This window comes from Ictalurus furcatus, chromosome 2, assembly GCF_023375685.1.
Source record: "Ictalurus furcatus strain D&B chromosome 2, Billie_1.0, whole genome shotgun sequence".
NCBI lineage: Eukaryota > Metazoa > Chordata > Actinopteri > Siluriformes > Ictaluridae > Ictalurus > Ictalurus furcatus.
The window spans coordinates 20,746,827-20,768,229 of record NC_071256.1 but is presented as its reverse complement, the minus strand read 5'-3'; the positions used below and the strand labels follow the sequence as shown (position 1 = coordinate 20,768,229).

The window sequence follows — 21,403 nt, the reverse complement described above, 5'->3', positions numbered from 1 at the left end:
GTCTACACCCAAATGCACAGCTGTGCCAATATTCAGTGTAATTGTACTCTTGCTTGTGTGATATTGCTTAATGATAACACGTTTTTATTGTCCTTGTTCAAAAAAATAGAATTAATAGAAAGAAATGTTTAGGTTTAAGTGCCATTTTATAACAATAAATGTGCACATTTATTTAATCATTTATTTCTAATCTAGATCTAAAAATGCCAGTTGTAAAAGTATCAGAAGGATCTCATCTGTAGATCAACATAGTGAAAAACAAATTGCTGTAAATACAGCAATCCAGAACATAAATAAATAAATAAATAAATAAATAAATAAATAAAATACTGCCTAGGGACATTACTGAGTAGAATTAATGGTTAATAAAAAGCACATATTAATGTAATGTCGTGTAAACATATATATATATATATATAGAGAGAGAGAGAGAGAGAGATAAAGTTATAGGTAAATAAAAGGGATAAATGTATCAATTTAAAATTTATATTTGGAATTTATATATTTCTAAAACTGCTTTGAGACAATGTCCACTGTTAAAAGTGCTATTGACTTAAGTTGAAAGTAAATGGAGGTAAAATGATAATCCGGCTTAATACACCAAACCTGCAGATTTACAGAAAATTCAAACAAAGCCGTTTCATTTAACATATGCCTTAATTCACTAACAGGAAATATCTGTGAATAAATTTAACACAAGTCAAACAGAAGAATAGAATATTGTTGAGGGAGAAGCTGAGCTTTCAATAGACCTGATCACCACACAGCCTTAAACCCACCTCATTTATGAAACTAATTCTTTTTAGTAAAATGCCAACCATGAATAACTATAAAGTCACTCTGACAGCTTTCTTATTTGCTTAGTCACCTAAAAATCTGCAGCTTCCACACTGCAACCCTCACAACTGTGAAAAACCCTCACACACAGATAAAAAAAATCACAATCAGACAGATCTCACTGCAGCAGGAACAGCAAATAATTCACATGAAAACGCAAACGTTTTACTGCGTTAAACTCACTATCCACACACACACACACACACACACACACACACACACGTAGTCCCTCTTACTCTTGAAGCCTTTTGGAGAAGGAAAGGGAGAGGAAATGGTGGCTGCATCAACCACCCCCCACCCACCCACCCCCTGCTCCTCCCCTCCCCGTTTCGACCTGAGTAACAGATTGCACATGCTGACATCAGCAAGTCGAGGAACAACACACACACGCTATTATTACTGTTTAGAAAACATACAAACTGTGAGAGTGTGATGGAGATTACTCCACTATACTCCACAATACTAACACCCCCCCCCCCTCCGCCCCCGCCCCTCACAAAACAGGGCGTGGATTGCACCTGGTGTGTAGTAAAGGAGCCACTGACCAATCAGCGTCCGGATTTTATGAACACCGTAATGGCTGCTCTGATTCATGTGTAGGTGACCTGAGCACTTTCCTACCCTAATCACAGTGAGGACGCACTGGGGCTTTGTGATTTCGGTGGAACGGGGAATAAAAGGATATGGCCACTCGGTGATCTTTTTGGCGTATTTTCTCACAAAGTTGTCCTCGCTGAAGATGAACAGGGAGCGGTTGACTGTCAAGCAGTTCTGTCGCACCGGGATGGGGTTGTACAGGGCCATGGTGCGCGCGCGCTGGGCCATCGACTGCTTGTACACGCGCTGCGCTCCCGGTGGGCCGCCCTGCCTGCTGGCCCCGCGCGCCGCGCCGCCCTGCCCGTGCGCATGCGCCACTGCACTGCCACCTCCACCTCCACCGTACCGGGCCGGCGCCTCGTCTGTGAACCGCGCCATTCTGCACGCGCCGAACGCCAGTCTTCACGAAGCGGGAGGGATGAAGGGGGTGAAGGTTCCGCGCGACGACCACACCACATTACATCCCACACATCACATACCGGAGGCGCGCGGAGATTTACGCGGTGTTTATCTCAGTTGTAAGAAAAATGAAAGGAGAAATGAAAAGGGAGACAAGCGCTGAGGTTTGATTAGCAAAAGTCACAAAAAAAGAAAAGAAACAAAAACGGGTCGTTCAGTCTCCTTGCTCGCTTCAGTTCAGAATCGGCTGTTCTTCCTCACCTCACTTCTACATTCAACATCACCTCCCGTCATCGGCTCCAATTTTACCTCCGATAAAGCTTCATCTTTTCTGTGGCTCCATCTTAATGAGTTTGTAGGGGGAAAAAATGCCTGTCCCTCCGTTAGACAGCTCGGACACGGACACGGTCTCTTCTTCACCGCTCGCGCTGTAAAGGCCATAAACGTTTCAGATCATCCTGAAAATATGACCATATGAATCGATACAAAAACAGTTCGGGTCTTTAACGTTTTTTCCAACTCGGCATTTTGATCAAATCTCGTGCGCCCCGTTCACTTCTTCTTATCAAGGGAAAAAGGGGAGAAATCGGTGTATTTATTTATTTATTTCGAAACATCCGCAATATTCGGTACAGTGTAGTGATGCTCATTCTGCCTCCCGACGCCTCGCGCTCTCTTCACCCGCACACATTACCGGCAGCAGTCCTCCCGGCCTTATAAATACAGATGTGACGGTGAATTGTTCATTTCTTTGCAATCACAGCTTGTCGAAAAGAACAGAAAAGAAAACGGATCCCGATAATCGATCGTTTGCTCGGTTTCTTCACAGATGAGGTGTCATCCTTCAGGCGCACTCCGGTGTTCGAGCGTTATAAAATCCCATCAAGAGAAACGGAAGAAGCGTCAGTGGTAGAAAGACGACGGCGACGGTTCCGGCCGCCCATTCCGGCCGCGCTCCGGTTGTCGGCGCAGTGAGCCGCACGCGAGGACATGCACATGATTCTCCCGCCTCCGCCGTGCGTCCTTCGGCTGGTCTCGGCTCGGCTGTCCTCCTCGAGCGACCAGTGACTTCTCTTTTCCTCTTGGTCCTCTCCGGTAGCGAGAGGGGGAGGGGGTGACCGTGAAGGAGGAAGGGTGGGGGCGCTCTCGTTCGCTTTCTATGGAGAAAAAAAAACCCGGAGTGAGCACGGGCCCGGTACACCGGTGAATCGGCTCCGACGCGTAGCGCTATAACGAGGAGGTGATAAATTCAGCGGCGCGCGTGCATCTGACCAAATCTCCGTGTATCTACTGCAGTACGTGACGCACGCGACCCCGCACCCCTCTGCGCCCCTGCATAGTGCTTATCCGCCTTCTAGCACGCGGACACCCGGTAGAGCGCGTGCACTCAGTCCCTGCAGCCAATCTCATGTTCTCGTCTCATGTTCCTTCAGTGAGAAAAAGATGGAGAGTCACACTGACCCGAGAACCGGAAACGTGTGTGTATTTTTCCACTCCGGTATCAGGCCAAGAATTATAAAAGAGACGTTTGTTTCTTTATGGCGAAGTAAAGAGCGATATCCTGATCACAGCACACACTTCAGAATTAGTGCACAGAGATTTCACAGTGAACAACACCACGTTTTCCTTCACTTCCTCCTTCAAGTCCTCCTTCACTTTCTCCTTCAACTCCTCCTTCATGACCCTGCGTAATTCCACTCTTAAAGAGCTGGGGACTGAAAATGTGCTTAATTTACTGACTAATAACTGTGTAAAACCGAGTTTTGTCTGTGGCTGTCCGTGGTGCTGAAACACTTCAAAATCATTACTGCATTTAACATTAATCTACTCCAAACACAGCTGTGGGAAGGGTCACGCACACAGAGGTCACACACACACACACACATACACACACACACACCCCTACAGTGAGGTCAGGCACACAGAGGTCACACACACACAGTTGGGTCACTCACACAGAGCTCACACAGAAATCTGAGATTGTATGATCACATATGAAGATGAAGACTTCAAGCCCACTGATCTGATCTGAGGTTCAGTAATGTCACACAGTCAGAGTTTAGCAGGTGAACACTCCAGGATACCAGATAATCTCCATCACACACACACACACATGCACACACACCCCAGAGCATCATTAAAGCAGTCACACTAGTCTAACAGCAGCACACAGCGGGTGAGTGAGGGAGAGAGAGACAGACAGAAGATACCTGTTCCTGTGGGAGGCCACTTAGTTTGAAACAGTGAAAGCCTTGAACATACACACTTTCTCAACATTCATTCATGTATACTGAATACGAATACATTATCCTGAATGAACTGATAATAGACTCTAAATAAATAAAATAAAATAACAATTATAGACTGGAGCAGGACTTACTGTATCCCACAGAAAGCAAACAAAAAAAATCAAAAACATAAAAAAAAACCTGTATACACTAATATATATATACATATATATATATATATATATGTATATATATATATGTGTGTGTGTGTGTGTGTGTGTGTGTGTGTGTATTTGCAATGGGGGTTGAATAATTTTTATTGCAACTGTATATATGCCAAAAGTATCCCTAACCCTAACCCCGTTATCCCTAAAAGTAACCCTAATACCTGACCATCACACCCATATGAAACAGACAGAGGTTCAGAAAAATATCACGGCCAAGCATAAATACACAGCAAAACTTGAGAGAACCATCCAGAACACACAATGCCTTACTGAAAAATCACAAAAATGTCAACATAACTGAAAATATCAGTCAATCCCCTTAACACCTCCCCCTTCCTTTTTACCAGTATGAAGAAGGCATTTGTTAAATTTATCTGGAATAAGAGACACTTCTGTATCACTTATGTATCTCTCATACAAATGAAGTGGGCTGCAATTTCCTAACCTTTTTTGGTATTTTAAGGCATCCCAACTGAGATCAGCATGTTTTTGGTTTGCTGACCCATCGCATATTCCATGGGTTCAGATTGAAAGAAAAGGCACAGGAGGTTTGAGTCTTGACACATACTGACATATTCTGATTCTTTAAAAAGACTCAAACAGAATACATCTAACCCGTTTGCTAGAACTACCATTTTAGTATGGCATGAGTCACAGGCTGAATTTGGCTCGACACCTGTATTATCTCAGTTCTCTCCTATTTGGGGTAATGCATTATTTATTCCAGGCAAATCACTCAGGATTTAAGCTGTGGATGCTAAAAAGCTTACAGAAGATAGCAAACCTTTATGCATAGAACACACGGATGTCTTTTGAAACCTTAATGGAAAGATATAAAATTCCCCAGACTCACGTATTTAAAGTATCCAGAATTTTATATGATCTAAGAATCATTCGTATCAGTGTCCTTACTTAAGCAGTACAGAAGAAATGGCAGTAAAAAATCCTGCTACTAATTGCAAAATTTCTATGCTGTATAGCAAATTTGTCAGCACATTCAAAGATTCAACAAATCATAAAAGATTGGCTTGGACTGATGATCTTCAGATCGATACTGAATGAATGAATTGAGAAAATGAATGTATTCAAGCATGAACATTATCGATCAATACCCTCTTTTAATTGATCCAGTACAATTGGACAATTATACAACACCAGAAAAGTGTAATAAATTTAATCCAAATATCCTAGTGGAAAATGTACAACCCATAAAGGAACATTATTTAATTGTATTTGGCAATATTGTATTTGGCACCTACAGTTCTTTTGGGAAAAAAAAAATTGTTGGTATAATATCTAAAATTATTGGTAAAGAAATCCCTGTCTGCCCCAATATTTGTATCCTTGGTATTCTTCCGCTTGCCTTATCTTTGAAAATACATGAACAAAAGTTCATAAATTTGTTTCTATTACACATAACACACCATACATTGAAAAAGTATTCGTGGTCCATCTTTATCACTCAGGATAAAAGAATCGTCTTCTTGTTTAGCAATGGAGAGACTCACCTATTCATTCAAATAAAAAAGCACATATTCTACAGGATCTGGGATTCCTTCCTTCACAGACTCTAGAGTAAAACTAATGAGTTTGATTATGCACATTTTTTTCCTTTTTTATTTTTTAATGCATAGATTAGGACAGTTGAGTATGCATGAACGCGGGAATTGTATATATTATTATTTATTGTAATACTCATTTTCATTTTCATTAACGCTACCTTTTGTGCATATGTGTGTAAGTGTTCTTATATGGCTCTCAGGATTTGGGGGGCTGTTCAGTTTTCTTTTTTGGTTCATTTTCTTTACATTTAAATTTTGCATTGCATAAGTCATTTGTTTTGGAAAATAATTAAGAAAGGTGCACATACATAACTGAAAATAGCTGTCAGGAATTTCCCCCTCGCACCAAGCACTGTGTGCAGAAGCGTTCAGCATGCAAAGCAGCCCACATCACTGAGGCACACACTTCTGTGTTGTCAAGTTTTGTTTATGTTGCCACGTGTTTTGGTTTATGTCCTGTCTCTACCCATGTCCTGTCATTGGTTGTCTCCCTCATGTGTCCTTATTGCTCACACCTGTTTCCGCTTTCCATATGATTAGTTTGTATATTTAAACCCTTGTGTTTCTATATCTGGGTGAATTATTGTCCAGTGTTTTGCCGCCTGACTTTACCGAGCATTTTGTATGGTGTTATATGCAGTGGCGGAGCTAGAGGGGTGTAAAATTTTATTCACTACTTGCAGTTGCTGATGCTGATTGACACATCATTTCACCTCTTGTCAAAAGAAGAGTTTGGATTTTTTTTTACCTTCGTCAGCGCGTGCAGTTTTCAAATCAAGGACAAGCCGAGGACATGAGAATATAGCTGCAGGATATCGTAGAATAAGAAAACATCATATTTTAAGTAAGTTTTTAAGGTATAGCATTAGGTTTGTTTGCTGAATAACATTCATGAGACGCTGTGTGAGTTAATAAGGCTCTAGTAGTCTACCTTTAATGTTAGGATGGCACATATAAATGAGGTGATACAAGCGTGGCTCCGTTTACTTCCTTTTATTCAACAACATCCAACAGCTTTTAACAACGTCTATGCTCCCACAGCTTCATCTCTGTGTCTCCGCCGATTCATCACCGCACTGTCCCTATTAGCTACGCATATCCCTAACAGTATATACGGTACTCACTGTATTACCAAATGTAACCATACATGTACCTATGCTACCATTACACTAGCAGTTCATCAGATGAGAGATCAATTTGCAATTTAGCATAACAATCCTTACGCTTACATCTGTGTTATTAATACACACATATACCAATCAGTGTGTAAGTTACAGTATGCAGATGTTGAGTTAATGTGGGGAAGTATGCTACAGCTGTCAGTGTTCAGAGAGTTAACATTTAGCAGTTTGATTAGCTAGCTCAGTTACTTCAGTTCAGAGGAGGGCTAGCAATGATCAAACTGCTAACTTAGACTAGTAGGTGATTTTAATGTACAGTTATGAAAATGAGGATTTGTAATGAAGATAAAAATGTTGGCAATTGAATGATTAGATGTAACTATAGACTGTCAAATTTTTGCACAGGATCAGTTAAACATGAGAAGAAAGGGAGAGATATCAGAGTTCTTTTTAAAGAAGCACAAACAGGCAGATCAGGTGCAAACAGCCCTGTCTACTTGATGCCTGCTATATCTAATTGCAGTGTGTTCTGGTTTTTTTTTTGTTTGTGTAAATGTGAGGGGGGTTTTTTTTGTAAATAAACTCAGCAGTTCGTGTAACAGACACATACTACTGTATCTTGTCTCCTTGTGTTTAAGTTTTATTTTCTGAAAATATTTTGGATGTTCAACACTTACAGACACAAACAGGGTGACCCAATTCTTTCCACTATGTGAAGGTGGGATCACTATGCCAGAAAGGCTATTTTCCCTAGTGAACTTTTATATTACAGTCCCCTCCGAAATGATTTTTGAACGATATTGGAACGACAAGGCCAATTCATTTGTTTCTGCTATAAACTGAAGACATTGGGGTTTGAGATCAAAGATGAATATGAGAGTTTAGAATTTATTTATATGTAGATGTGTTAAACGACATACAACATAGCACATTTTGTATCAGACCACCCAATTTGTAGGTGAACATAAATACTGGAACACATGACTAGCAGGTGTTTCTTGTAACCCAGGTGTGACCTGTTAGATTCACTGTTTAAACAGTAAATAGCTCTAAATGTCTACTCTTGGTTTTAGCATTCAAGTTCACCTGTGAAGACTGCATTTGTTGTTAAAAAGGATAAACAAACATGAAGATCAGAGAGCTGTCTATTGGAGAAAAGCAATCCATTTTGAAGCTGAGAAAACAGGGGAAAATCAATCAGAGGGCACAGCCAATACAACTACTTGGAATGTCGTGAAAAGAAAGAAACCACTGGTCTACTGAGCAACAGACACTGAATGGGTCAGCCAAGAAAAACAACAACAGCTTATGACAGAAACATTGTAAACGCTGTGAAGAAAAACATGAAAACAAATACTCAGTGACATCACCAACAACCTCCACAGGGCAGGGGTGAAGGTATCACAATCCACCATTCAAAGCCAGACTGGAATTCACAAAGAAATATAGAGATGAGCCTCAAAAGTTCTGGAACCAAGATTAACCTCTACCAAAGTGATGGAAAGGCCAAAGTGTGGAAAAAGAAAGGATCTGCTCATGATCCAAAACATACAAGCTCATTTGTGAAACATGGTGGAGGTAGTGTCTTGGCTTGGACTTGCATGGCTGCTTCTGGAACAGACTCAATAATCTTTATTGATGATGGAACTCATGACGGTAGCAGCAGAATGAATTCAGAAGTTTACAGGAACATTTTTTCTGCCAATTTACAGAGAAATGCATCCAAATTAATCATAAGGAACTTCATCATGCAGTAAGACAATGATCCAAAAGACACTGCCAACTCAACAAAGGTGTTTATAAGGGGTAAAAGTGGAAGGTTTTAGACTGGCCAAGTCAATCACCAGACCTTAACCTAACTGAGCAGCATTTCACCTCATTTTGTCTGCCAATTTACAGAGAAATGCATCCAAATTAATCATGAAGAATTTAACAGGAATAGGAACAGAGTCCTATTGCACCGAACTCGCATATATCATCTAACAGCATCACTGTAACAACATCTAAAAGAAAACCAGTAACGTTATGGGTCATAAATGCACTGTTATTATAGATGAGTGGTCTGATGGATTAGTAATGATTGATTGACTGATTCAGTAAGGATTTGTTAGACTGATTCAAACCGGTAACTCCTAAGGTTCCTGAGCATTTTAGCTCGGTTTGTTTAGAGAATGTAATCATTAGCCCGTGAATTGGATGACACTGATTGCGCTGTGTTTTGACCTGCATCCTGCAAGGACAACATTTTCTTTCCAATACCATCTTTTCCCGATACACAGTATTTTAATCACACGACACTCAATTTACTGTAAAATCACAACTCAGGTTTTGCCATGGATTCAGTAGTGATGCAGGAAACACTGGTGAAAACACATATATTCCCTTAAAATAAAGAATTTATGACCCATAATGTTGCTTGTTTTCTTTTAGATGTTGTTACAATGATGCTGTTAGATGGTTAGAACCACTCTACTGTCGTCATTCCTCCTGATCAACCATGTTAGACAGCCTTCATAATATTCGAGTTTGGTGCAATATGATTCTGTTCCTGTCCTGATTGTAAAACAAAAGGTGATTGGTTGGATCGAGAATGTGCTACGATTGTTCAGTACAATGTGGCGGTTATCCGATTGGCTTGAGTAGACGGTGGGCAGAGTCCAACTATTTGTAGATTTGTGTGCACTCGACACTAGAAATGTTTCAAAACTCACAAATTCGTGCAGCAAAATCCACAAACACACAGGACGCGATCCACAAGTCTCATTTTATTTATTTGTCAATTTAATTTATTTTTGTGAAACTACTAACATATATTTGTGTAACTCATTCAGTTGAATGTGAATTTGTTTAATTTTTGTAAATCTCACTACATTTATTTTTGGATTGTAATCTATCTATTTGGAAATATTGTGTGTGTGTGTGTGTGTGTGTGTGTGTGTGTGTGTGTGTGTGTGTGTGTGTGTGCATCATGAAGCAGCAGGAAAATACATTGTTATAGATAAATTTTATATTAAATAGCAATGTAACGTGAAGTTATTTGTATGACATATTTTTAAACATATATATATATAAAATATATGTAAGTTTTTGAACAGCAGTGATTATGTTTAAAAATGTTTGGAAAAACTAATTTGGGTGTAGTACACAACACAGATATAATTTCCCACTTGCAGTTATGTGATCTTATGTTCATGGCTGTATTAGGGCTGTATGTAGTCTGAAACAGTCATCCATCTTGGGATAAATATGGACCAAATCAGACGCATTAAACAAAGCCAAATTTTCAACGACTATTTTTGGGCTGAATAAAGGCCATGACGCACCGACCAGATTTAGCCCAAAAAAACAACGTCCATGGATGTCTGGTGCTTGGTAGGTCAGTGAGCTAGCATGAGGATGTTATAGACTACAAAGATTACAAAGCACTTCTGTAAGTCACTTTGAATAAGGGGGTAAATGTAGGCTACTGTATCATTAGTGCGGGACTAATATATGTGTGTGCGTGTGTGTGCGTGTGTGTGTTTGATGAGTGTACAGTCGTGTGAGTAGTGGAGAAAGACAGGCAGATTTCAGGTGAAGGGAGTCCTCTGGTGGACAGGAGACACATTGCAGTGATTTTTATTTATTTATTTATTTATAAAATCTAAAAATAAATTGAAAGCAGTGACTGTTGATTCTACGGCAGTGTTTCACCAGCTTCTTATTAAATGTGTCAAAAAAATTAAACAGAACAAACAAAAACACAATGGTAAACACTATTTATTTAAAGCTGTAGAAGTGAGAATGACATCAACAAAGAATTCAACCTACCTAGCAAGAAAGACAAGTTAGGGTGATAATTAAATGCTGAAAAAATAACTTGAGCACTAAACATAAACGCAATGTGGCTCAGCAAGTCAGAGTTTCTGTGTCAGAGGCTGGATATTGTGGGTTAAAATCCCAAAACAAAATTAGTGTGGAAGATTCTAGACGGACTGAGAGTTCAGGAACCGAAAAGCCTGAAGGAGCCTGAAGGAGATTTAAACAATTTCTCCTTTTTTAAAATACATTGTACGGACAGCAGGTGGCGCTAAAACACAGGGCTGCTGGATTACTTCTTCTTCCGTTATTGCTGCTCGTTTGGAGCACGTGACTAAACACCGCCCTAGTGGAATGTTGTGGAATTGCATTAAACTAACCCTCTCCAATGAACTACAAAATGATTGAATTACTGTTGACGTCTTCGTGGCGATTTCCTCAGAACCAAATGGTTTAGAAACAAGCTGAACAAATTAAAATTTTTACCAAGATTCAGTCTCGCCCCTTAAGACTCATGTCTCAGCTTCGTGTTTTATCTTTCTGTATCTTTTCTTTCAACAGAATAAACCTAAGTGTCCACACCATGAATTTTAATCCTGTATTATATGATCTATGCCACAAATCGTACGATTATTACTGTATGTATGATTCCTAACATGTACAAGGAAAACAACTGCTTCTAGACTCGAGAGAAAATAAATAAATAACATGAAACTACAATTCCCACAATTCTTAGGCATTTCAAAATGGCGCCGACCAGGTCGCATGTAACGTCCGAGCAGAAGCGCTGGAAATAATCGAATTGAATTCACTTTTGTCGCTTTTTTAAATCGGGATTAAAGAATGATGAGGGTTGTGATGAGAGTTCTGAGTGAGTTGTGTGTAAAAACACACAGAGTGAGCTATAAATGTGTGTGTTTGAGTTCACCTTCCCGCCGCCAGAGTCGTAGTGAAGGAGGATTCAGTGAAGTAGGGATTGAGGATGGGTTGACTGGAGAACATGTGGATGGAGAACACAGCTGGATGTGCGGTTCTTCTGCAGCAGTTCTATCAGCAGTACGCGGTAATGTTCAGGTTCTACAGAACTTCATCAGTGAAGACGAGGAAGTGGCTTTTCTTAAAGAACTCGACCCAGGACTCAAGAGAAAAAGATATGAATTTGATCACTGGGATGATGTACGCAATCACCTTCATTATTACCTCCTTATTGTTTTGGGTGTCCACTGGAGCCTGGTTTAGATTTCTCGAAATCAGTGACAATCAGAATGTTTTCACATGGAAACAGCAAAAATCTATAGAAACCTAACAGTAGCCACATCATCCTGGCAGATTAAAGTCACAGTCAGCTGGATTTGGTCCTAGAACACAGCTTCCCAAACCTGCTCAAGGAGAACCAGAGAACCCTGTCCTGCTCTAACACCTGTGTCTCTCTCTCTCTGTCTCTGTCTGTCTCTCTCTGTCTGTCTGTCTGTGTGTGTGTGTGTGTGCAGGACAGGGGGTTTTCCAGGACCAGGGTTGAGAACCTGTGATGTAATGAAGATCAGTTGAGTCTGAGCTTGCTACAGAGCTACAGCATGACCTCTTCAATAAAATCTGTCTGGCAGTGTTTTATTTTTCTGGGTGATACTGTGAAAACATCTGTGACTTTTTAACAGGAACATGTTCTACAAATGTTCCACATGATGGAATTTGATTAACAGTTCCGGTTAAATCTGTCATGTTTCTGTTTTCTGTTTCAGTCAAATCCACATCGTATATTGATTATAAATCCTTCACTGGATCGGTCTAGGCATTTAGCTAATCTCTGGAGTCTAAAGCTTGACTTATTATATCATTTATATTATTATGTTTTAGATTTATGAGCTTTTCTGCTTTAATTGCTGCTGCAGGCGATTCACGGGTTCAGAGAGACGGAGCGGCTGCAGTGGGGTGGAGTCTGTGCCGGTGTGCTGGAGCGGCTCCGAGCAGCAGCGTTTCCTGAAGGAAGTCCGTTACTGGGTCCGGTTCACGTTCTGGATCTGGATAAGTCCGGGTTCATCAAACCTCATGTAGATAGTGTGAAGGTCCGCTGTTCCGCTCAGTCTGCATTCGGCTCTTCTGCTGCTGTGGCACATTAAAGTGTGATCACTGTGTGTTTGTGTTTCTCATCAGTTTTGTGGAAGCACGATCTCCGGTCTGAGTCTTTTGTCTGACAGCGTCATGCGTCTGGTCCGTGAAGACAATTCAGCAGACTGGGTGGATCTGCTCTTAACCCGTCGTTCTCTCTATATATTGAGGTATGAAGCGATTTAATCATTTCTCCTCTTTTCACTTTCTTTTTCCTCTTCGTTATCTAAAAATACAGGAAACTAAATTCAATACAACACAAACACAGTGAGATTTCCTAGGGCAGACTTCTGGAGAACACTGGGACAGACTTCATGATCCCTCATGTTGGAGATGGAAGTCAGTTTGGTAAAATGGAAGCTGTAAATCTGTGCTGTGGTTCAGGTCATGAATGCAGAAATCACTCCAGTAACAAAATGACAGATTGATTTAAATGCCATCAGGAACAAGTGTCATCATTAGCAATACTGCTATAGCTGTTCCACTCATACCTGCACACACACACACACACTCCATGTCTGTGTTATAAACTCCACTCAAATCACATTTCCTCACTGCTGATCCTTTTCCACTGATGGACAAGGTAAAGAGTGCAGATATTTCTACAGTTACTTCCTTATAGGAGAGTTTGATACACTGCCTAGTGCGTGAATATTAAAGTGATTAAAGTTCTGCTTTGAGTGAAGAAATAATTATCTGATTTCTGAAAATTACTTCATTTAAGAACAAAATTACTAATGCAGAATTCCTGAAGGTGTTGGATTTTTACTTCAAACTATCATTTATTTATATTTGCATTTTTTTCTCCTGCAGAGATGAAGTCCGGTTTAAATTTACTCATGAAATCCTGAAGGATAAGGATTCCTTCTTCTTGGGACAGAGAATTCCTCGACATCGACGCATCGCAGTTATCTGCCGGAATCTTCCACTTTAGACTTTCACCATGTTGTAGTGAAGTCTGTGTTTAATAACAGACTGTAAAACATCATGATTGTCTGACCTTTGTAAATTCTAATGAACAAATTCATCGTGAACATCATTTTAGATTAAATTTGTGTCATTATAAGCGATTTCTATTATTTTGGTCTTATATGGGTTATTTTAATTGATGTAAATTTGTCAGGTTGTGGCACAAAAACAGCTAAATGTATTTAGAAGAAGCCTTTATTCATCAGATACCTTACTGTACAGTAAAATTCTTTTATTCATACAGTATAGCCCAGATTGTTAGGAAGTTTGGGTCAGGGGTCAGAGTCAGCCATAACAGTGCCCCTGGAGTAGAGGGGGTTAAGAGCCGTGTGTAAAGGTTCAACAGGGGCAGGTTGGCAGTGCTGGGGCTTGAACTCTCAACCTTCTGATCAGTAACCCAGAGCCTTAACCACGAGTCACCACAGACATCAAGCCACTAAATAAATCAAATTTTCAAAAAATAGTTTTTTACCGTGTCTCAACCAGAAAGTGAAAAGCAGACTTTCATTATGTGTGTTTGATTTTAAAGATACAGCAGATCATTCAGTGTCAGAATCGACCAATCAGAATGAATGCATGTACTAATATAAAACTATAAAGTTCTTGATTAAAGCTAAAACAGCAGGAGACGAGTCTGAGTGTCACTGAAGAGCGGAAAATAAACACAACAGTAAACTTTTCTGAGTCTGTGTTGGATTATTAACGCTTTTCACAAACTCACATCACACTTTACTGGAAAAACACAAACTTTTATTAAATATTTTCAGTTCTTTACTCCAAACCGCATCCTTTCTGTTAGAATTATTACACTATTTTATTAAGCAGTGTATCTGTGGAAACTTAAAAAAAAAAAGTGTAAAAAGTCTCATGCATGTTTCACAATTCCATCATGTTGCCCCGCCCACCCACTCACCTACCCAATCACACCACTAGTGGTTGTGATGAGCCTGTGCTTGGCCCCACCTCCTGCAGCAGCTTTTATCACCCCCCCCCCCCCCCCCCCCAAAACACTGTGTGTTTACTCAGTGAGGTAGAAGTGCATCTTGTCGTTGATGTTTTTCCTCTCTGGGTTGAGCTTCTTGAGGATCTGTGCGAGGACATTGACTGTCTGCTCGCTGCTCAGTCCGGTGCGTTTGGTCTGGAATTTCTTCAGCAGGTCTTTAGTGGTCATGGGCTTCCTGATCAGATACCGGCGCACGGCGTCCTCAGTCAGCTGCACATCACTGAGAGCGAGACAGGAAGAGCAATGAGAGAGGAAGTCTCAATCATTATTCTAATCACTATTAACAGAAATGACTGATTTTATCATTCTGAACCTAAGCAGCACTGTCCGTGTGGCACGAACAGCAATGTGAGCCGATACCTGGAGCTGGAGCTTGGTGTGGATTTCCCGGATACTGGTTGTGGAGTGCTCTTCCCCGACGGGCTTTGAGAAGTCGGCTCCATCTTCAGCCGCTTGGCAGCAGGAGTGTCTGAGCTGGACGTTGCCGCCTGACGCTTACCTGAGAATAAATACAATAAAAGACTCTCATACCTGACATCAGCATTCCCAATCAGGGTGTGTGTGTCAACTTCCCAAAATAGTAGTTACTATAATAATAACGGACAAAAAAACCTAGCACATATTTACACGGATTTCACAATTAAGGATCAAAACAAAGCAGACTGCAAACTGCTCTGTGAAAATATCAAGAGGAGAAACTACAGTGACCTGATAAAAACATCTTAATCATGAAACTCATCGCTAAACCAACATAAACAGAGCTTAATAAGATGTCCTGTGACGTCTTTGACTGAATAAATACTCGCACTCAGTAGGTGACTCATTTCAGTGTCAGTATCAACGAGCACCAAAAACACTGTACTATTACTCAGTCTGAAAAATTAAATGGTATTGCTGTATCCCTAATATTGATATAAAATACAAAGAAGTCACCCGGAATCATGGGAAATTAAAGGCACATTCTGTTCTAATTAGTGTGAAAAGAAATTTAAAACATTTACTGAAATCGCACATAGAATGTCTATAAACACGCCCCAAAATTCAGTTATATTATCTACCAGGTTAAATGCTGTAAATGCACATGGCATGTGTGCGTACCCTGTTCCAGTTTGGTAGCGGCAGCACGCAGTGTGTTGGAGGTGGCAGCGTGATCGATGGAGGGCGTTCCGGGTCGACTTCCTGCTCTAGAACTTCCAGCAGAACCTCGACCACCTCGTTTGGGAGGAGTACGCTTCTTCTACACAAGATAAAGAGGAGAACCATCAGGAATCTGCATGTCGGAGACGCTCTCACACTCCCTTCACTCGTCCAGAATCCTTACCGCCATGAACAGCGCCGACGCCGTCTCTCCCTCAATGTCGCTGTCCTCAGAGCTGTCTGACTCGCTGCTGCTGTCTGGAACACCATCGAATAATAAACACACCTTGCACACACACGATCACAGGTCAGCTTGCTATTTATTTACTTTTCGTCTAGTTTATCGGTCGAGTTCAGGAGATTTTATTAAAAAGATATATTTAATAATCTGAACTAAAAACCCGAAACAGTGAAATCGGTTTCTCTTCACTTCCGTCCTACAGTCGTTCAGCTGAATTGCATTTTTACTGAACCGTAATTATCCTGTAAAGTCAACTGTATTTTTCCCCCTAATTTAGTCACTGTAATATTTCAGACACCAGAGAAAAGCTTTGCACCTTTCTTCTTCTTCTTCTCCGCCTGTACAGGTGTCTTCTTGCCATCTTCCTCCTCCTCCTCCTCTTTGGCCTCTTCCTCGTTCTTGTTCTCCTCCTCGCTTTCCTCACTCTCACTCTCTGCTTCGTCAATTCCTAACGGCACGGATTAGATCATTTCATGACGCGCCGTTAATATAAACTTCACATTCTGATTAGTGCGGATGTGTTTTGACCTCTGACCTTTAGGCATGTCCTCTCCTTTATTAGGCTTGACTTTCTCTGGCTCCTCTTCCTCAGAACTGCAACAGAACATTTGCAGAAAGCTTTTAATCATTTCTTTTAAAAAAAATTATTTTGATTGCTAAATGAGTTCAGTTCAGTATAATGATCATGATTTTAAAGTGTCAGTTTTATGTCAGTTCAGTGGATCTGTGGAGGAAAGAAAACTTCCTGCTCTGTTATCAGTTACAGGTCTGAAATCACGATGTGATTCAAAATTCATCTTCAGATCAACAGAACTGATGCATCGTGTACAAATGTAACTTTCAAGATGTAGAAGAACAGAATCATGAGCTCTGAAATACTGACTGGATCACACCTGTAACCAAATACGAACTGGAGCAAACAAGGCAATAAACATGCACCTTATTAAATATTAGCACCACACTTACCTGCTCTCATCAGACATGTAGTCCACTTCCAGACCTTCAAAGTCTCCATCATCGCTGTCCTCATGTCCCTCCACATCACTGCCCTTCTTCCTCTTCTTCTTTTTCCCCTTGGCCTTAGCGTTGGTCTCCTTCTTACTCTTCTTACCTTCTCCATCTGCAACGTTTCAAATAAAAGTTCCAAAAAAGCCAGAAATACAACGAGACTGAAGAAAATGAAAACGTGGATGCAGTATTGATAAAAGAAGCTTCCGCTGTCTGCCGTTTTCTCTGTGCGGTCTCTCATACCTTCTCCTGCACTGCTCTCACTGTTGTCACTGCTCAACTCCAGATCATAGTCTAAATCATGAATACGCAGGTCTCCTCCCTGGCCACCTTTCTTCTTCTTCTTCTTCTTTTTCTTCGCTCCTTTTTCTCCCTCCTCGTCCTCTTCCTCGCCATGTTCCTGCTCCTTCAGTCGCCGCTGCAGCATGATGCTGAAGTGATTCACCACTTTATTCCTCCTGAACACGAAACAGGGTTTAGACAAACACACACTGCTTTCTTGGAGATACTCTCTCGCACTTCAGCTCAGAGACGGAGTCGGCATGCTAGAGGCAACGCGATGGTTCCCAGTACTTCTCATCACTTCACGGTTTCAGAAAGTACAACGGTAAAAGTTTACTGAAAGAAATAAATGATTCAGTAAACAGTAGAAGGTTATGAGTAGAACCCCGTAGGAGTTTAGCAGAACCTTCTCACAGTTGCTGTATTTGTTCTTTAAAATGTTGCCAAGTTTATCACTTGTTATGAATACTCATTAAGCTCATTATTTAGTACTTGCACTAATGAGACAGAGCAACAAAAATGTCTGTCAGATGTTAAATCTCAGGAGCTGGGACTCGCTCGTCCCTCAGACATTATTCATCATTTCCAGACTTCCTCTTTGACAGGAAGTGACAGTAATACCCCTCACGGTGGTTAAATACCTGCCCCATTCCTCCTCGGCCTCCTCGGCAGTGAGCGTGCGGTGTTTAGCCACCGGGGTGAAGTTGTACCAGGCGTGAACAGGAAATGCCTCGAACGCTCCGTCAGCGCACTGCGTGAAGATATAGTAGGAGGCATTCTCAGTCACTCCTCCTTTCTTCTGCCCCTTAAACCTGAACACAGCAGGATCAGTCTAGTCACCATAAGGTTTACAACAGCAGACCATACAGCTGTTTACCAACATCTCATCACGTCTGACCTCTACAACACAGAAACATGTGTAATGAAAGTTATACAGCTGTAATTCCACACATGATGGAGCTGCACCTTCTCCCTGCTTTCCCATTCACTTTGAGGATCCACGGCTGGTCCTCCACCTTAAACTCACGGGTTACAATCCCAAACTTCTTCCTGCGCGCCTCCTCCCTCTGTTTTTTACCAAACTCACTGCCAGCAGCTCCGTCCGGCGTCTCCTCCTCACCATACATCCTCCGGTTACTCAGATCACGCTCCATCCGAGCCTGAATTACAGCAGGAGGAGAAAACAGAAGGGAAAAAAAAGGCAAAAAGAGGAAGAGGAGGATGTGGGGAAAGAGAAGGAGAAGAGCAGGTGGCAAAAAAGAAGAGGAAGAGAAGGAGGAGGGGGAAATAGAGGGGTAGAGAAGGAAGAAAAGGGGTGGAGAAGTAGAAGAGGAGGAGGAGAGGAAAAGTTGGATACAGTAAAGACAGTTTGTTTAGGAAGAAATGCTCAAGTTTTATATCACAACATAGATGAGTGCAGAATGTTTTTAATCCCAGTCCCACCAGCTCCTGAAGGAATATTACCCTCCTAAATATTGTCTTACAAAATCAGTTGGTTCTATTTGTGAAAATATGAAAACCTTTAGACTGCAGCAGGTAGGAGCAGGAGGACGTTTATACTTCTCACCTGAGTCCATGTGGAACAGTTCACTTTGTCTCCAGCATTAAAAGCCATGATGCTGTACCTCTTACTCGTGTTCCTGTTGGACAAATACACGTGAAAAACTGTCACACCTACGCACAACACAGCACGACATGTCATGGCACGACACGACAGTTTAACCCCGTGTGAGGAGCTGAACTGAACGCATTGGTGTTTATGATCAGGTGTAACGTGTTAGATGTTGAAGATCTGCGTGTTTCTGAAAGGTTCAAATGAAGAACTCACTTCGGGACTCGGACCGTGTACTCAGTCGAGGAGCTGCTGTTTGCCTGCATCACAAAAAATATTCAAATAAACCGATGTGTTTAAATGAATGCAATGTGTCAATAATTTCTGTAACTGAAACACACAGACTGGGAGAGGAAAGAGAAAAACATTTACTACCCAATAAAAACAGTTTAACATCTAAAATAATATTTTAATATGGAGGAGTGTACATTACCAATGACGCCATCACTGCGGTCTGATCCTCACAGTCTGATCCACTTCTTTTAAAGAATATCACAAACACACTAAACACCAGCGTCGGTGTTTAATAAAACCCTTAAAACACAATGATATGAAGAAGCTACTTATTACTGTCCGTTATTTTGTACGGCAAATATTTCATTTTAAAAATAATAACTTATTTTAAACATTTTATTATTCCAAAAACTCATTAACTTTATTTTGTAACCCATTAGCAATAACACATTAATGCTACCGTTAGCTTTAGCTTCAGTCTCGCACTCTACCTCACACTGTACAATAAACATAGAACAGTTAGCTCAGTTAGCTCTGTGCTCGCGGGGGATGTCTGTTAGCAAACTGGGTGACAGAAACTCAGTTTAGTCCGCGACCTGTTTCGAATTAAAATAAAATTAACGTCAAATTAAAAGAAGAGAAGCCGCTACATCACAGAAAAACACTGCTACACACAAACCTTGCGGCTCTTCTTCTCTGCCTCTGGCGCTGCCTCTGAATGTGAGCGCCACCTGGCGGACCGGAGTATTTCTGATTTTAATTCATTCACACTCTCAGGGTGGTGGTGGATCCGGGGTCTATCCCGGGAACAGTGGGTGTCAGGTGGGAATACACCCTGGGCTCAGTTGTTCAGAAGTAATCTGATCAGATTTCGGATATCGGATTGGATCTAATCTTGAAGATGGGTTGTTCAAAAGAAAAAAGAGGATTCTGATATCAGATTAGATCATGTTATCCAATCTTGCTTGTGATCTGGATCAAACCTTCAGAATGTGTTGGTCAAAACGTTTTAGTAGAATTGGGATACCTGTTATCCAAAAACTCAGGCTTATCCTGATCCCAGCAGAAGGGAGGATTCAGGGAGGATTTCAGGAGCAAAATGTAATAAAACTTTAAAAACTGGTCAAATAAAACAATGTTTACATCATGTAGTATATATGTTTATTTATATTTTGCACCTGATTTGTTTAATCTTTACAGTGATAAAGTGGATAAAGTATACCTTAGGCTACCAATTAAATCTTTCAGTACAGTAAAGTAAAAAACAAAAAAAGATTTTGTCCCCATAAATAATCCCCCAAACACCTGTCAATATCAAACATTGTTAATTACAATGACATAATCATCAGCGATGAACCAGTCAAAAGTTTCTAACAATTGTGTCACTTAATGCTCCCCACACATGAAGAACTCTGAACATTCTTATTTTGTTAACTATTGGACATTTAGACATTTTATGATTTGAAACATGTGTTCAAAATATCCACAGTGTATTTGTGAATAATGTGCAGTGGTGCTTGAAAGTTTGCGAACCCCTTACAATTCTCTATATTTCTTCATAAATGGGCTGTGACCTAAAATATCATCAGATTTTCACACAAGTCCTAAAAGTAAATAAAGAGAACCCAGTTAAACAAATGACACAAAAATATTATACTTGTTCATTTATGTATTTCAGAAAATGATTGAATATTACTTATCTTGTTGCTAATTTGTTGCCTTACAAACTGGAATTAAAATGGATTTTTGGGGGGGTTTGATTTACCACTTTGAAGATACCAAATATTTATTGTTGTGAAACAAACAAGAAATAAAACACACACACACACACACACACACACACACACACACACACACACACAAAAAAAAAAAAAAAAAAAAAAAAAAAACAGAAAACATAACTATTAGCATAACTATTAACATTACAATTACAGCTGCAAGTCTTTTGGGGGTACATCTCTATAAACTTGGCACATCTAGCCACTGGGATTTTTGCCCATTCTTCAAAGCAAAACTGCTCCAGCTCTTTCAAGTTGGATTGG

General features: G+C 40.6%; 3 protein-coding genes across 6 annotated transcripts in view; 1 reads left to right on the top strand and 2 right to left on the bottom strand.

Annotated features, from left to right (window-relative positions):
• The window catches only part of cacna1aa (calcium channel, voltage-dependent, P/Q type, alpha 1A subunit, a), a 113,257-nt gene extending 108,198 nt beyond the window's left edge, over positions 1-5,059 (bottom strand). Inside the window, exon 1 of the mRNA XM_053652832.1 lies at positions 1,523-5,059. Coding sequence (XP_053508807.1) covers positions 1,523-1,812 — 290 coding nt within the window. The 5' untranslated portion in view covers positions 1,813-5,059. The remainder of the gene's footprint in view (positions 1-1,522) is intronic.
• Positions 5,060-10,355: 5,296 nt separating this feature from the next.
• Positions 10,356-14,521, top strand: alkbh7 (alkB homolog 7). The gene is made up of 4 exons (XM_053652798.1): positions 10,356-11,945; positions 12,659-12,832; positions 12,921-13,045; positions 13,689-14,521. The coding sequence occupies exons 1-4, from the start codon at positions 11,613-11,615 to the stop codon at positions 13,807-13,809; spliced, it is 753 nt and encodes a 250-aa protein (XP_053508773.1). The 5' UTR covers positions 10,356-11,612; the 3' UTR covers positions 13,810-14,521.
• Positions 14,522-14,840: 319 nt separating this feature from the next.
• On the bottom strand, positions 14,841-20,057 carry gtf2f1 (general transcription factor IIF, polypeptide 1). Of its 4 annotated transcripts, none has more exons than XM_053652765.1 (14): positions 20,041-20,057; positions 19,561-19,661; positions 19,344-19,387; positions 19,083-19,155; positions 18,482-18,675; positions 18,157-18,327; positions 17,477-17,691; positions 17,192-17,345; positions 16,761-16,819; positions 16,542-16,673; positions 16,169-16,242; positions 15,946-16,084; positions 15,208-15,346; positions 14,841-15,067 (listed from the first exon to the last, which is right to left on the bottom strand). In XM_053652765.1, the coding sequence occupies exons 2-14, from the start codon at positions 19,570-19,572 to the stop codon at positions 14,863-14,865; spliced, it is 1,611 nt and encodes a 536-aa protein (XP_053508740.1). In that variant the 5' UTR covers positions 19,573-19,661; positions 20,041-20,057; the 3' UTR covers positions 14,841-14,862. The 4 variants fall into 4 exon arrangements, with proteins under 4 accessions (XP_053508740.1, XP_053508759.1, XP_053508750.1 ...); XM_053652784.1 differs by lacking the exon at positions 20,041-20,057 and adding an exon at positions 19,822-20,034; XM_053652775.1 differs by lacking the exon at positions 20,041-20,057 and adding an exon at positions 19,853-20,034.
• Between the last annotated feature and the right edge of the window lie 1,346 nt (positions 20,058-21,403).

Bases quoted from the DNA above. Each gene is read 5' to 3' on its own strand.
- gtf2f1 (XM_053652765.1), bottom strand. The intron at 19,156-19,343 runs GTGAGTTCTTCA...TTTGTCCAACAG, and splicing joins TACACGGTCCGAGTCCCGAA to GAACACGAGTAAGAGGTACA. The intron at 16,243-16,541 runs GTGCAAAGCTTT...ATGGTGTTCCAG, and splicing joins GGAGAAGAAGAAGAAGAAAG to ACAGCAGCAGCGAGTCAGAC.
- alkbh7 (XM_053652798.1), top strand. From the start codon at position 11,613: ATGATGAGGGTTGTGATGAGAGTTCTGAGTGAGTTGTGTGTAAAAACA. The intron at 11,946-12,658 runs GTACGCAATCAC...TTGCTGCTGCAG, and splicing joins AATTTGATCACTGGGATGAT to GCGATTCACGGGTTCAGAGA. The intron at 12,833-12,920 runs GTCCGCTGTTCC...GTTTCTCATCAG, and splicing joins CTCATGTAGATAGTGTGAAG to TTTTGTGGAAGCACGATCTC.